This window comes from Plectropomus leopardus, chromosome 4 (assembly GCF_008729295.1).
Source record: "Plectropomus leopardus isolate mb chromosome 4, YSFRI_Pleo_2.0, whole genome shotgun sequence".
NCBI classification, from domain to species: domain Eukaryota; kingdom Metazoa; phylum Chordata; class Actinopteri; order Perciformes; family Serranidae; genus Plectropomus; species Plectropomus leopardus.
Window position 1 is genome coordinate 34,199,266 of NC_056466.1, and position 14,221 is coordinate 34,213,486.

Genomic DNA, 14,221 nt, shown 5'->3' on the forward strand with positions numbered 1-14,221 from the left:
TAATTTTGTAAGTTTTTTTTAACTTTGTTTTATTTTTATTTTTATGCTGAATTTATGCTCATTTCTACTTAAGTTGCTTATTGCCAAAGGGTTAAATTTTTGCTTGCAAAGAAGAATAAGATTTTAGGACAATGCCCTGACCATATACTATATATAAGGATAATATTTAATAAATATAAATGAAGCCATAGACTATAAATAAATATTTTTTATTTATAGTCTATGGCTCTGGCGCTGCAGCAGCGACACCTTGTGGTGAACCGTATAATTGCAGCCCTTCACCTCGGCGAGGTCACGGGCATGGAAGTGGAGCACAGCGCCACCCTGTGAGTCTGGCTGGGAAAACCTGTCTGAGCGTGATGAATTATTACATATTACAAAAAGCACATCGGACCCGTGTAACAACTGACACTCATTGTATGTGTCACTGACGGTAGTTATACATTTGACCGTGCCTGGGGGTGACACTGACAGACAGCTGCGCGAGACAGACGGTCCCGTGAGCTCACATCACAGGCAGCTTTCGACCCCCTCAGCCGACCCATTCACCGCGAGCAAAGTGTCAGAGGGGCCGCAGAAGACGCAGCAGCGGCACAAATGTTAGTCAGCTATCGCTACATTTAATGGGGAAAAAGCTGCTTCGGTACAAACTAGCGGTCCAGCCAGGTGACCGTATGCTACCGCTTCTGTTGTAGCTAATTTGCTGGGCAGCAGCCAGCTAACTTTAGCCTCGTCAGTTTGTGGTCAGGGCCTGTTGTTTCTGCCTCCTGCTACCTGCGCTTCGGGAAATTCAAGGTAATGTTTATTATCATCGTCTCTTTTATCTCACGGTCATAACAATGGGAAGACATGCTACTTTAGCTTGTTACTGTAACTAGCTAACTGGTCATGTGTTAGCCAGGCTAGACTTGCTAGCTAACTCTTGTAACGCTGTACGCTATGCTCTGTAGCTAACCCACTGTGTTATCAGTGCGGTTGTCACGTTAACATCACACCAGTAAATAGTTGGAATCTCTAAAAGACGAGTTATTTCACAGCGTATTCCATAATCATAGGGAACTCATCCCACGGTAAAAATAAATAAATAAATAAAACTGCTCTGAATGCACATTGTTTACTAATCTCCCAGGAATTTGCGCAGACCCTCTTAATCTTAAAGATGCCTTTCACTCCAACACTGGTTTTAGTTATTTTGTCACCGTGTCCAAATAATGTCACCCTTCAAATATACTAAAATCTAAGGAATCCTAGAAACATGCTTAAATTTAGAATTGTGGTCCTAAATGACACAAATTCCTAGAAACATCCGACAACCACAGAAATGACCAAAAATTATAGAAAGGTCCTAAAATTATAGAAACACCCTAAAGTCCTGAAAATGTAAAAAGAAAAATAAATAAATAAATCACAGGAATGTCCAGAAATCCTAAAAATATCTTAAAATCCTAGAAACATATTTGAGGCTGCTGCCACTGGCCCCCAAAAGTGCAAAAGTGGCCCCCAAGCAAAGCAAGTAAAGTAAGTATTGTTTTGGGTGGATACAGGGTATTTTTAGGGGAAGATGGCAGGTCAACAGTATAGTACATATAACGTGAAAGCTGGAGGATTAATTTGATTTGCAACTCAGCACTGTGTATCAAGTTTCTTTTGAGTCAACAGGGTTCCCACGAGCTTGGAAAACCTGCAAAAGTCTGTCTCTGTCTTATTTACCAGGCCAGGGAACGTCATGGAATTAATAAAATAATAAATAATTAAAGGTGAAAAGGAAATGAACTGAAAATTAGCTGGGTGGGATTAATAAAAATTGTGCAATATTATTAGATGTTCTTTAACAAATATATATTTTTTCAGGAAAAAAGAAAAATTAAACACTTTCTTAAGATATTTTTTTGTGTGCATATTTTCAGTTAATTTTTTTGTAACTTTTTACTAATTTCTTGCTATTTTGGCGACCATTTCTTCTCAAGTTGCTTGTCACCCTCTTCCCATGTGTTTGAAAGAAATGAAGCTAATTTGCTCGGAAATCAAAGGGGTTAAAAACAGCAATGTCAACCAGCTTGCAGTAGCTAGACAATAAATTAGTTTAATCTTAATCTTAATTAATTAGTTTGATTATTTAATCTATGAACTATCAGAAAACAGTGAAAAACAGTAATTTTTGTTTCTTAGAGCTCAAATTCTTGTCTTCAAATTGCTTGAATTGTTATACCATCATTCGAAAGCTCTTATGTTTGTCAGTTTCCAAAGATAAATGATTTAAACAATTATCAGACCATTGTCCATAAATGTTATGTCAATCGACTAATTGCTTCAGCTTTACAACATTAGATTTTTCCTCTCCCTGCTCAGTCTTCTCCAACCTTTGCTTTCCTCTGTCTTTAGGGCGATGGATTTCCCGGGCCACTTCGAGCAGATCTTCCAGCAGCTCAACTACCAGCGTGTCCACGGTCAGCTGTGGGACTGTGTCATCGTGGTGGGCAGCAGACACTTTAAGGCCCACCGCTCGGTGCTGGCAGCCTGCAGCACCCACTTCAGAGCCCTGTTCACGGTCGCAGAGGGAGATGCGAGCATGAATATGATCCAGCTGGACAGCGAGGTTAGGAACTTAACAGTTTCGGGCAAAAGAAGGATGATGATACTCAAATGTTTATAGTGATGAGCGTGGGGAAGAGTGTGACGATGATGGAGATCAGAGGTGGGATTTGGGGAGAGAGGGACTCTTCAACTTCAGATGATAATAGCAGTGATAGTTATTCAGTAAAAACTCAACATTTTTAAAGGAAAAGTTTAGATCTATTCTTCAGTCGTGGAATACCTGAAAAAGTCATGGAATTTTACAATCACATTTTCCAGGCCTGGAAAAGAAACAGAACTATTAAAAGTAATTGCAAGTTTTGGACAAATCATGGAAATTTGCGGTGTATAATAAATTAGATTACATTAATGTAGCATAACAGTAAATATTTTCTGTAGCTTTAATATGCATTAACATGCTTTGTTTTTGTTTATTTGTTCATCTCAAAAGTTTCTAAATTTTCTCCACATGCTCCCTTCATGTATGCCCACTAGGTATGTCAATGAATGCTTTTCCCACCTCTGGCTTGTAGGAGGGGAATACAAGTTTTAATGGTTGTATTTTGTATTTATTTTACCACCATTTGTTCTTTCCTTCTTTTTTTAGTTTTTAGTGAATATTTTTTCTTTTTTTTTTTTTTTACATTTTCTTTGGAGATTTTCTTTTTTCTTAATTTTTATAGACAACAGATTTTTGGAAATATTTAAAGAAAATTGAAAAAAAGGAAAAAAAGGGTGAATTTATTTTCTTTTTCTCTTAAAATATATTTTTTAAAGAATGCCACAGGTTTGGATGGCATGTTTTCTTTGAAAATAGGAATTTGTGTTGAATTTTCAAGTTTTGGACAGTCCTTGAACACATCATGAGGGATACTGAAATGATGCTGTTAAATAGAGTTTGATTCTTAGTTTGAGTCTTATTCTTATATATTTGAAAAACGCTGGGCGAGTAGGACAAGGATTCAGGATCATTGAAAAGTTTTGAATTTTTGTCCATGAAAATGTGGGAACCCTGAATTATTAAAGGGTAAAACATACTGTACATTAGATGTCAGTCAGCACGCCCCCAGTTTAGAAGCAAAGCTCTGCAATTCAATACAAGAAAAAAATGTCTGCATCCAAACAGTTCCTTAAGGGTTTATTATTTTATTTTTACAAAAAATAACAAAGTAGACAAACTAAAAATAGTTTTATATGACTCTTATCACAATGCCACTTAGTGTAGCATTTGTTTTTCTAAACAAAATAAAGTAGACAAACTAAAATGTGTCATCAAAAATGCTCTTAATTCCACTTAGTGTAGCAGTGTAATAAAGTGCAGAACACTATTAATGTAATAGAATCACAGTTCCCCTTCAAAGTAGTGTTAGAGCTTAACTTAAACATTCCCACTCACAACACATAAAAATATTTCACAATTACACTTATTACAGTATTATAGTAAAACTAGCTCACTAAAAAATGAAGAAAAAAATAAAATGTATCTGTGCGTGTAATGCACTCCATCATCCCTTTAAAGTCTGTGCTGCTGCTGTTTAAATAGTAGCAGCGAGATCAATCAGCTGTCTGTGTACCTGCAGGTGGTGACAGCTGAAGCGTTTGCTGCTCTGGTGGACATGATGTACACCTCGACGCTGATGCTAGGGGAGAGCAACGTCATGGATATCCTCCTGGCAGCCTCACACCTGCACCTCAACAATGTAGTCAAGGCCTGCAAACACTACCTGACCACACGCACCCTGCCCATGTCCCCCTCCTCCGACAGACCCACCCATCACCACCCTCAGCTGGAGCAGCAGAGGCACAGGCAGCAGCAACAGCAGCAGCAGCAAGTCTCAGATATCACCGTGAACCCTACTCTCACAGCAAATGCTAACCTCGCTGCAAACGCTGCCACGTCAAAGCTGCAGCGCTCCTTCCTCCTGCAGCAGTTGGGGCTCAGCCTGGTGAGCTCCGCTTTGGGCGGGATGGAGGAGGATGGAGTTGGAAATGGGGTCGGCGGCCGAGTGGTCGAGCAGAGAGCCTCCTTTCCAATCCGACGCTTCCACAAACGCAAGCCATCTATGGCTCTTGGCCTGTCGGAGGAGAGACCAAGGCAGAGGCTGCGGCCCTCTGCCCCGAACCTGGGGCTGTTAGGAGAAGGAGGGGGGAACGCAGAGCAAGAAGAAGGAGCACTGCTGTCCCCGGACTCCCACAAGATGGGGGACGAATCCAAATTGGAGGCTGCAATTACTGGCCTCGTAGGGGTGTCCCAAGATGATCCTCAGATGCCCAGCCAGTCAGACAGTGGACACTGTGAGGGGGGAGACCTGGGGAGAATGCAGGGAGGGGTGACAAAGGAGGAGGACATGGAAGACCAGGACCACCAGGTCAACAGAGCAGGGGTGAAGATCAAAGCAGGAGAGGAGGAGGAGGCCGAAGAACAGGAACAGAAGGTAAAGCTGTGGCTCGATTTGTTGTCGTTGTGGCAAAGTAAGTAACTTTAATTAAGCCTTATGCAGCATATGCATTTTTCATATTTGTCCCCTAAATCTCTTTACTTTTTTGATAACACACATGTTCCAAGTTGGATTCAACACTCACGAACTAGATCATTAGTTTAATGCTTGCCAATAAATTTCTATATATACAGGGTTTCCACAGTCATGGAAACCCTGGAAAAGTCATGGAATTAATAAAAATCATTGAAAATTTTGGGAAAAGTCAATGACTTTCGCCGTGTGTATTTAAATTGTTTCAGTATTCTAGGGATGGATATCACCAAAAGGACCCACAAAACATACTGTCACAGTAATTAGGTCGCAATCTATAATATTGCAATTTTAAACTTGTTGCAATATGTTGAGCATTGCAGTAGCAGATATTTTGCAATATATTGCAATCTATTGCTTTTTTAAAATTATTTTAATTAAGTGTGCTCAGAAAAACAAGTGAATCTATTATTCCAGAAGGCAACCAAAAGTTTAATTTGTATTTGTAATATTAATAATTTAAATGTAAAAAATCAGTCAGGAGCATTTGTGTATTGAAACGATATTGCCACGCCAAAATGTCATGATATTATGCTCTTTTTACTCCACCACTAATATAACCTTCCTCATTGTGTAACACAACAGCAATTTTTTTTTCTGTGGCTGTCGATGTAACGTAGCTGTAATATGTGTCACATTCGTTTGTTCATTTTCTCCCCATGTTTGATCTCTTCCTCCATGAATAACAGTAACATAAAAGTAGGTTTGCGTGGGGTTTGAATCTGAAGTTTGAAACACAGCAGGCCTGTGGGGCAAGGCATTATTTTTATTATTATTACTATTAGTCTGTGAAAAGTCATGGAAAATTTTTGAAATTTTGTCCATGACAATGTGTGGGAACTTTGTATTGTCTCATAAATCTTTTTTTTTTTTTTTTTTTTGATGAGGCACATTTGTTCCAAGTTGGATTTACCAAACTCACAAATGTGATCATAATGTTTGCCAAAAAAATGCTTAACATAAGGATATAAGCTACATGAGAGTAAAAAAATAATTTAAAACAGCTATGCTGTTGGGAATCCGCAAACAAAACCTTACAAATTGTCACTGTCAGTTGTCATTTTTGGGACCCGAAACAAGTACAATATAGTACCTAGTTGGCAGCTGTATTAAAGTTATCAATATACTGCCAATTACGTGTCAACACAGCGGCACCACATTCTAACAGAAAAGGTCTGATATGAAGTTTGGTGATTAAACAGCATCTTGATCTGTGACTCCGATGGGAAGCAGTCAGAGGGGGCATGCCTGTCGCAGAGATGAATAACAGCATAACACAGTGGAACACTGTCAGGTGCACCAGAGGATGATCCTCAGGCTTATGTCAAAACCCTGACGCAGCTGTCACAGTGCAGACTTTTTCCTCCTTAAAATCTAAAAAGGAAAAAAAGGCCTTCAAACCTCTTGGTAAATCAGCACGATATGCTGATACGTTGAACAGAATATTCATATTGTAACATGTTTAAGCTGCACATTTATTAACATTTAGGTTTTATCATTCTTTTCTCAAGCAAGTGTTTATCCCCACTGGCCCTGGTAGTGGAGGCAACAGAAAATACCCCAGACGTCTCTCTCCCTAGCATAACAAAATGATATCATTTCTTTTTACTTCTTTACTTCAGATTAAATTCAAGTCTCCTTTCTTTCTTCTTTTTTACATGGAAGCCACAGGGTTTCCACAGATCCTTAAAAAGTCTTTTAAGGTATTCTTAATTCTTTCATTTATAAATAAGGCCTTAATGGTATTAAAAATGTGTTAAATCAATCTTTCAACAGAATTAAAATGATAAGACATTTGAAATAGGCTATTAGGAATCACCTTTTTTCTAATGTTGCATTGCAAAATCTCAAAATGATTGTTAATATCTTATGTTTGTGTGTGTGTGTGTGTGTGTGTGTACATATACATTTACAACATTCTACATTTTTAACATAACATTAAATAAAAATGAACAAGCTATTTTTTTCAAGGAATGTTTATTGTTTAGTGTAAAAAAAAATTCAGGATTTCATGTAGATCATTGAACTTTTTAACCTTGACCCAAAACGTTGCTAGTGTACTCTTTTACCCATTTTGATTATTGCAGGTGGGATTTGTTTCAGTTGGCTAAAATCTGTTTTGTTACTGACCTGTCCACAGCAGCAACACATTATACAACCGCACCTCAACAGATCTGATCCATCTATTCAAATCGTAGTGCAACAATTTCTCTGAATAGAAAGATCAAACATGTTTGTATTTAAGTCAAACACCACCTGAAACCTTCTTTACTGAATATTTTCTTCAATCACACATAAGAGTTATTAGGGACAAATTTGTTGTACAAATTCTTAAATGAGGCTTACTGACAGTCTCAAAAGCGTGTCACACGTATGAACATGCAAATCATGCTGCTCTACGTTTGCAGCTGTCTACGGTGGTCCTGGGGGTCAAAACACTACAACATTTCAGAAAACACTTGTTGAAATGTTTTTGGCAGTGTTAAGTGTTTCTTCCCTCATTTAAGCTCCTTTGGTCTGACATGAATGGCCACCTTTGTTTTAAACAGGTGGTGGTTAAACGAGAGCCGCTCAGTTCTCCTGAGCCAACAGATGAAATCAGCGACGTGACATCGCAGGCTGAAGGCAGCGACCCGGCTGAGCCCGGAAGTCGGGAGGAGGAGGAGGAGAAGGCGGAGCTGAGCCCGGAGAGCAGCGACCACAGCTTCACCTCTGAACCCCAACCCAGCTCCGACTCTCTGCTGCAGCCCAGTTCCCAGCTCCTCCTCAAGAACAGCATGGCAGGAGGCGCCGGAGTCGGAGGAGGTTTTGGGTGTAACAGCGGACTGGGCGGCAAACCTGGATTTAATATTTCTAGCTTCCTCAGTCCTAAGGATTTCGGAAGTGGTGTGGCAGCGTTGGTTCCTGGAGAGGATGAGCTCCCCAATACAACTACTGGGGATGCAGTTGGACACCACTTCCTGCTCAGACAGGAAGCTGCCGGGCCTTCTGACTCTGCTTCTTCCTCTCTTTTGAAATCGGGTCCACTCGGTGCAGAGAGTCGGAACACTTTTGGAGACAACCTACAAGCTGATTCTCTGTTCCTCCGCCCGCTGCACGATGGCTTAGGGAACCCGAGAGGAGGTGGGGGAAGTGGTGGTGGTGGAGGGCGTGGAGGGGTGGATCCCTTTGGTTTGGACTTCCAGCGCTCCAGTTTGGGGCTGCACTCCTTGGGGAGACCCTCAAGAGGAGCAGGGGGAGCGGCCGCTGCTGCTCTGGGTTACCCAAGTTACAGACGTATTGCTCCCAAAATCAACCCCGGCATTGGAGGAGAAGAAGGCGGCGTTCTCCAGGATGCTGCCTCCTCCTCCTCCTCGAGTCTAGCAAGTCCTCTGCTACTTAACAAGAGCGGTGGATATGAGATGAACAACAGCCGGCCCACCTCCCTCCCCCCTCAGCTGACCCGAGCTTCAGCAGATGTTCTGTCCAAGTGCAAGAAGGCTCTGTCGGAGCACAACGTCTTGGTGGTGGAGGGAGACCGTAAGTATGCCTGTAAAATCTGCTGCAAAACCTTCCTCACCCTCACCGACTGCAAGAAACACATCCGCGTGCACACAGGAGAGAAACCTTACGCGTGTCTTAAGTGCGGGAAGCGCTTTAGCCAGTCCTCCCACCTGTACAAGCATTCCAAAACCACCTGTTTGCGCTGGCAGAACAGTAACATGTCCAACGCCCTGCTGTAGGTCCGAGGGCACCGCATTACAGTGGAGCGGGGCGACAGGGTGAATACATGATGAATCAGCGATGGGACAAATTTTTAAGTCATAAAAATGTTTTTCTGAAGCTCTGACGGAGCAGCCGGATCTGATCAGCTGTTATGTCCCAATGACAGACCAAAGATTGAGATGATTTTCTAATCATACATCTTTTCCCAGGAGAAATCGACATTGTCAAGGCGGCTAGAGTTATTACTAACAGATTTCATCTGTAGAAATATTAAAAGGATGCAGATCATGCAAAATTTCCACATTTGTTTCTATGAATTAATCACAGAAAGAACCATAAATATACACTGCTGTCATCATGAGATTATGATCAGGATTTTCTGGTTTCCATGCATCCCATGGACTTTTCATACTATGATCCAGGCCAGTTTAAGCTTTTTTTTTCTTTTTTTTAAACTTGCTACACTGTAAAATATATTGTCTTTCTAAAATGTGTCATATCTCTTGTGAAGTAATATTTCAGTCTGTTGAGGTGATCCCTTAATACTTAATATCTACAGTTTCTGATAAACTTATTGAAGCATATTTGACTTACTAAAGGCCTTTGCACATCGAGTCTGTTTTTTTTCGGATGCGTGTTTTTGATCCGTCATCCAGAAAAAAGAAAAAAAAACCCATTATGTACAGAAATCTTGCTCACTCAGTCCGATGTGTTTTATTGTTCTATTCATAACAAACATTTGCAATTCGAGACACATTTTCTCCCAGCAGTAAAGGACTGAGCTTCCCTCCTCTCTGTCTCCATACGTTTGCTTTCACTAGGCAGGTTACCATTAACCCTCAAATTACACAAATTTAAATTGTGGATATAAAATACACCTAATGGAAATGTTAGTTTCGAAAAACCTGCCATTTAGCACAAAAAAGTTTTTAAGCTCTCATGAGGTGGTATATTTGAAAAAGCCATATTTTGCAAAACTGCAATGGAATTTTTTTTTCTAGGTCACATGATGCTATGGCTATGCGCTTTTCAGTAGGAACTGACTCTCTCGGACATGATGCAGCAGACAAGAGGTGTTATTACATCACATAAGTCTTTGAAAGTTGAGCAGATCATCTGGAAGTTTTTGAATCCACAATTCCTCTGTGAAATTGTGGACTCATCAGCTCATATGTGGCCGCTCCCACATATAAGGGGCACAATAACACACCTACGTGGCCTTGGATTTGAAATAAGGACGGCTAGTGTGGTGACTGCAATAGAAATAAAGCTGCTGATGTTTTGAACATACATCACCATGCTTCTTAGATTGTTATTGCCAGAGGAGAAGTTGCAGAACATCACACATCATCTCACAATTGTGTTTATCCTCATTTCTAAAACATTGCTTAAGTTTTGCACAAATCTATAATGGAAACCCATCTACTCTCTGTGCAGTCCTCATCCACCTCCTCTTCATCATCATCCACCTGAATATCACTGTCTTAATTGTTAAAAGTGCACCATCAAGTTATGAAAAGATACTGTGCACTCTGCAGCTCTGTGTTGTTAGTGAAGTGTCCCGCTGCCACATTTTTTCTTTGTTTCATGGTCAAACAATTTTCTAAAAGCTCCTGACGGATGCGAAAAAACCAGAAAATAGAACTAGTTAACTTCACTTGACAGTTTCGGACACAAATAAAAAAAAGTAAATAATGGACTCAGTGTGCAAAGGCATTCACTCTGTGGCAGCTGAGCAACACTATCATTTAGAACAATATCATGTAAAATAGTGTGCTTATGTGTAGATTCTTCGTTGCACATTTGTAAAACATGTAGCAGCATCCCAGATCAGACTGTTGAGTCGTTGTAATTCTGCGTATCGTCTGTGCCTTGTTCTGTGCAAGGCCTGTTATATAGACTGTGGACTAACTGGTTCAGTTGCAGTTTGGATGTCAGGTATAATGCCTGTAAGAACTGTTGATGGTTGTGTGTGCTTTTGATACTCTCCTGTACAAAAAGGTGGATGAAGTCAGATGCAGTCCTGTGAGGTGCGTTGAGGTTATACTAAAATCTGTCACTTTTTGCGAGCTCAACTAACAGAAAAAATGACAGAGAATGTAGTTTTAGTGTTTTTTACCCTATTGTTGATATGCAGTGAAATAGTTAACTGCACAAGTATAATATTCTTTTATTTACTGAAGCGATCAAATTTGAGACGATTGACGACCAGAACAACAGCTCAACATTTCTCAGTAGCTGTTAGTGGATAGCAGTGCATATTCAACCACAGAGTAAGGTCATTGTTTAACCTCTGTAGTTGCCTTTCAGTCCAAGCACCTTTGAATGAGCAGAAGTGTTGCAGAGCAGAACAGAAGTTTGCACTGATGACGCATTCACGCTTCCTGTGACTGCAATCATTTCTACCTGTAGTTTGTCAAGTGTAAGTTTTAGAGGAATGGGAAACTGTCCATGGCTCTGATCGATCTCCTGCCCCAATTTGTGCTTTTCACACAGAGCGATCAAAGCTGTGGTTGGCAACTTTTAATTAAAAATGACTTTTTGTCATATTTTCTGACACTGTCACTTTATCCTAGGGCTGTCCCTGACTCAGAATAACGTCAGCCGAATCAGATTCAGCTGTTCAATAGGAATATTCAACAATTCATTTTGCTTTATTCCCATATTAAGATTTAACAGCCTCAGTGGGATATTCAGTTTGACTTGGATTTACATAATACAGTAAACCGTGCTAACAGCATATCAGAAATATGCAACAGCATTTCTTGCTGACACTAGATAAAAAAATACAAGCCAGAAACTGTCGTAGTTGATATTAGCTGTAAATTCACCACTTCTAAGCAGAAGAGAGAGGATACTGTTATCTCGGAGCCTGACTGAGCAAAGTCTCTTTTCGTCCGGGCCGCTGCATCGCACCTGCTGCAGCCTGTACAAAAGAGTAGCATGCAACTTTGACAAAAAGCTATTCTTACAAAAGTTACTAACTGTAGCTTTAACCTTAGAATTAAGTCACATTGTTAGGAGTGCAATGAGGGAGAGAAAAGTTTCAACTTGCACCATCCTTTTACTAGAAGGTGCAGTCTCTTTTTGAGAACACTAATGTTGACATATTATTGCATTATAATGGCATTTTAAAACCTAGATAACAGCTTCACAGGAAAATTCTTTGTAAATGCACCTTATTTTGTGTCATGATGTGCAGAACTTTTCAACTGTATAAAATATGGCATTCAGCGACTTTCCGTCCTTATTGGTTTCACTGGATAAACTACCACAAATTTCAGCTGTGGTCAGCAAGTTTACTTAAGCATCAATTTCCCTGGTCACTGGTCTTCTCACATGTACATAGGTTGTTTCTTAAAAGGGCAATGAAGTTGTGCCAAGAGGCAGAGTCGTCTGAAGAAAACAGTTTGCTGAGGTGCAGCACGTGTTGAAAAGTGCTTTAAAGGTGTAAATATTGCACATTTGTGGTGGTTTTCATCATTTTTCTCTTGAAGGAGAGACAAAACAACACTCCAGAAGAACTAAACATTGTGTTTAAGTTTGCTACTGTACTTGATATCAGTGCTTTACATACATGTCTCTTTATACAAGTAATGTTGCATCTGTTACAAAAGCACTTATACAAATCATCCTGTTTTTATAACTAACATGTTTACTAGATTGTTGAATTATGTGGAAACTTTGCTGTATTGCAATTAGCCAACTCTACCAGCTCTTGAGGGTTTTCCCTTCTTTACAGGATGAGTCTGCAAGCTAAAGGTTGTAGCATTTTTGTTAGCAGGTTATCTATAACACGCAATCTCCACAGTTTGTGAAATGCAGATACATATAGGTAAATAATAGAATTTTACAGGGTTTCCTGTGATTTTTTTAAATGTAAATTTCAGGAGTTTTAGCTGTTTTTTTTTAATGTATGTAACTGTAATTTAATGTCTGCCTGTAACTTGCTGTCATGTCCCGTAAGTTTGTGTTTCAATTGACGATTTGCGCAAAATTGGAAAATATCACGGACACGCTGAGAGGGAGTCTAAGTTTGCATTTTTTCATCAACCCAGCTTCAGATTTCCTGATTTCCTGCAGGTTGTAAATAAGAGCAGCTTCACCGGTAGACGGATGGTTAATTGAAGTCAGTGTTCATGCAGTGTTGTAGAGTTCTGTTTTAGTGAACCAAAATGAAAATACATGTTTGCCTTTATGTAAACTTTAATGCTTGCTGTATTGTGTCACCTACACTGTTGGTGAGAAACACGCGGTCTTTGCTTTCATTTCTAGTCGGCACCTTATTGTACTGTAGAGTCATGACACTGTTAGTCTGTACACATTTTATTTGGCACCTAAGTTAATAGATAATCTTGCCTTTTTACATCAGAAGAAGAATTGCTTTTTTGGATGTTTCTCCCTGTAAACGTGAGCTAACCTGTTTAATAACCCTGTAATTCATGGAATCAATAGCGACGTTGTCGTAGCTGGGTCACAGGATTTAAAACAATCACTGACGGTTAAATCTTAAATCTGTTCCTCAGTTCCTTATGCCTCCTCCACATTCTGGAAAGGGTGGATGCTCTTGAGAAGTGCTGAGTTGTGGAGGTGATGAGGTGAAAGTAGTCCTCTGAAATGGCTTTCACACAGCAGCCTGTTGAGGATCATCATGGTGCTGTCTTCTAAAGCTGTTACGCAAACACTTATTGTGAATCTCTGAAAAATGCACTGTATTACCCCTGTATGAATATGCCAAAATTTTACATACATTTTACATGTATAAAAAGGCCTAAATTGATTATGAAAGTAACTGCCTTACGCCCTCTAGCTTGAAAAGCTGGGCTTTTGTTGATATGCCAAATCTGGAGTATCTCTGTGTTGTTTCTGTATACCTAACATAGTGTAACCATGAGAGGTCTAAGTGTTTGTCTCTTTACTGTTGAAGGCTATGAAGATTGTACAGTATGTTCTGTTCAGTTGTATAGACTGAATTAAAAAACTATGAAATTCTGCTTTGTTGCCGACTTCTTCTTTTTTGTTTGTCTGCCCGTCCGGCTGGCACATTCTCAAGCTCTCCTCAACGAATTCAGATTTGACAAAAACATTCACATTGACTCAATGGTTAGTTAATAAGATTTTTTGGTAAAAGGTCAAGGGTGAAGGTCACTGTGACCTTGAACACGATATCTCAAAAACACCTTGATGGATTCTCTTTAAATTTGGCACAACAGTGAAAGTAGACTTACAGATGAGATGATTAGATTTTAGTGGTCAGAGGTCAAGGTCGCTGTCATGCTGCATCTCTGAAGTTGGCCTCGAGGGAGTTTCCTCAAATTTGGCACAAATGTCCACTTGTACTCAAGGATGAACAGATTAAAATATGTTGGTCAAAAATCAAGGTCATGGTGACCTCATAAAACATTGTTTTG

General features: G+C 39.8%; 1 protein-coding gene across 1 annotated transcript; it reads left to right on the forward strand.

Moving 5' to 3' along the window:
- Positions 1-330: 330 nt before the first annotated feature.
- On the forward strand, positions 331-9,927 carry LOC121942204 (zinc finger and BTB domain-containing protein 5). Its single transcript, XM_042485345.1, has 4 exons — positions 331-795; positions 2,383-2,596; positions 4,155-5,009; positions 7,655-9,927. The coding sequence occupies exons 2-4, from the start codon at positions 2,387-2,389 to the stop codon at positions 8,825-8,827; spliced, it is 2,238 nt and encodes a 745-aa protein (XP_042341279.1). The 5' UTR covers positions 331-795; positions 2,383-2,386; the 3' UTR covers positions 8,828-9,927.
- The last annotated feature ends 4,294 nt before the right edge of the window (positions 9,928-14,221 follow it).

What these genes read in the sequence shown, in the direction of transcription:
- LOC121942204 (XM_042485345.1), top strand. Translation starts at nt 2,387, where the DNA reads ATGGATTTCCCGGGCCACTTCGAGCAGATCTTCCAGCAGCTCAACTAC. An exon ending in TGATCCAGCTGGACAGCGAG is followed by an intron (nt 2,597 to 4,154) that starts GTTAGGAACTTA and finishes GTGTACCTGCAG; the next exon opens with GTGGTGACAGCTGAAGCGTT. An exon ending in CCGAAGAACAGGAACAGAAG is followed by an intron (nt 5,010 to 7,654) that starts GTAAAGCTGTGG and finishes TGTTTTAAACAG; the next exon opens with GTGGTGGTTAAACGAGAGCC.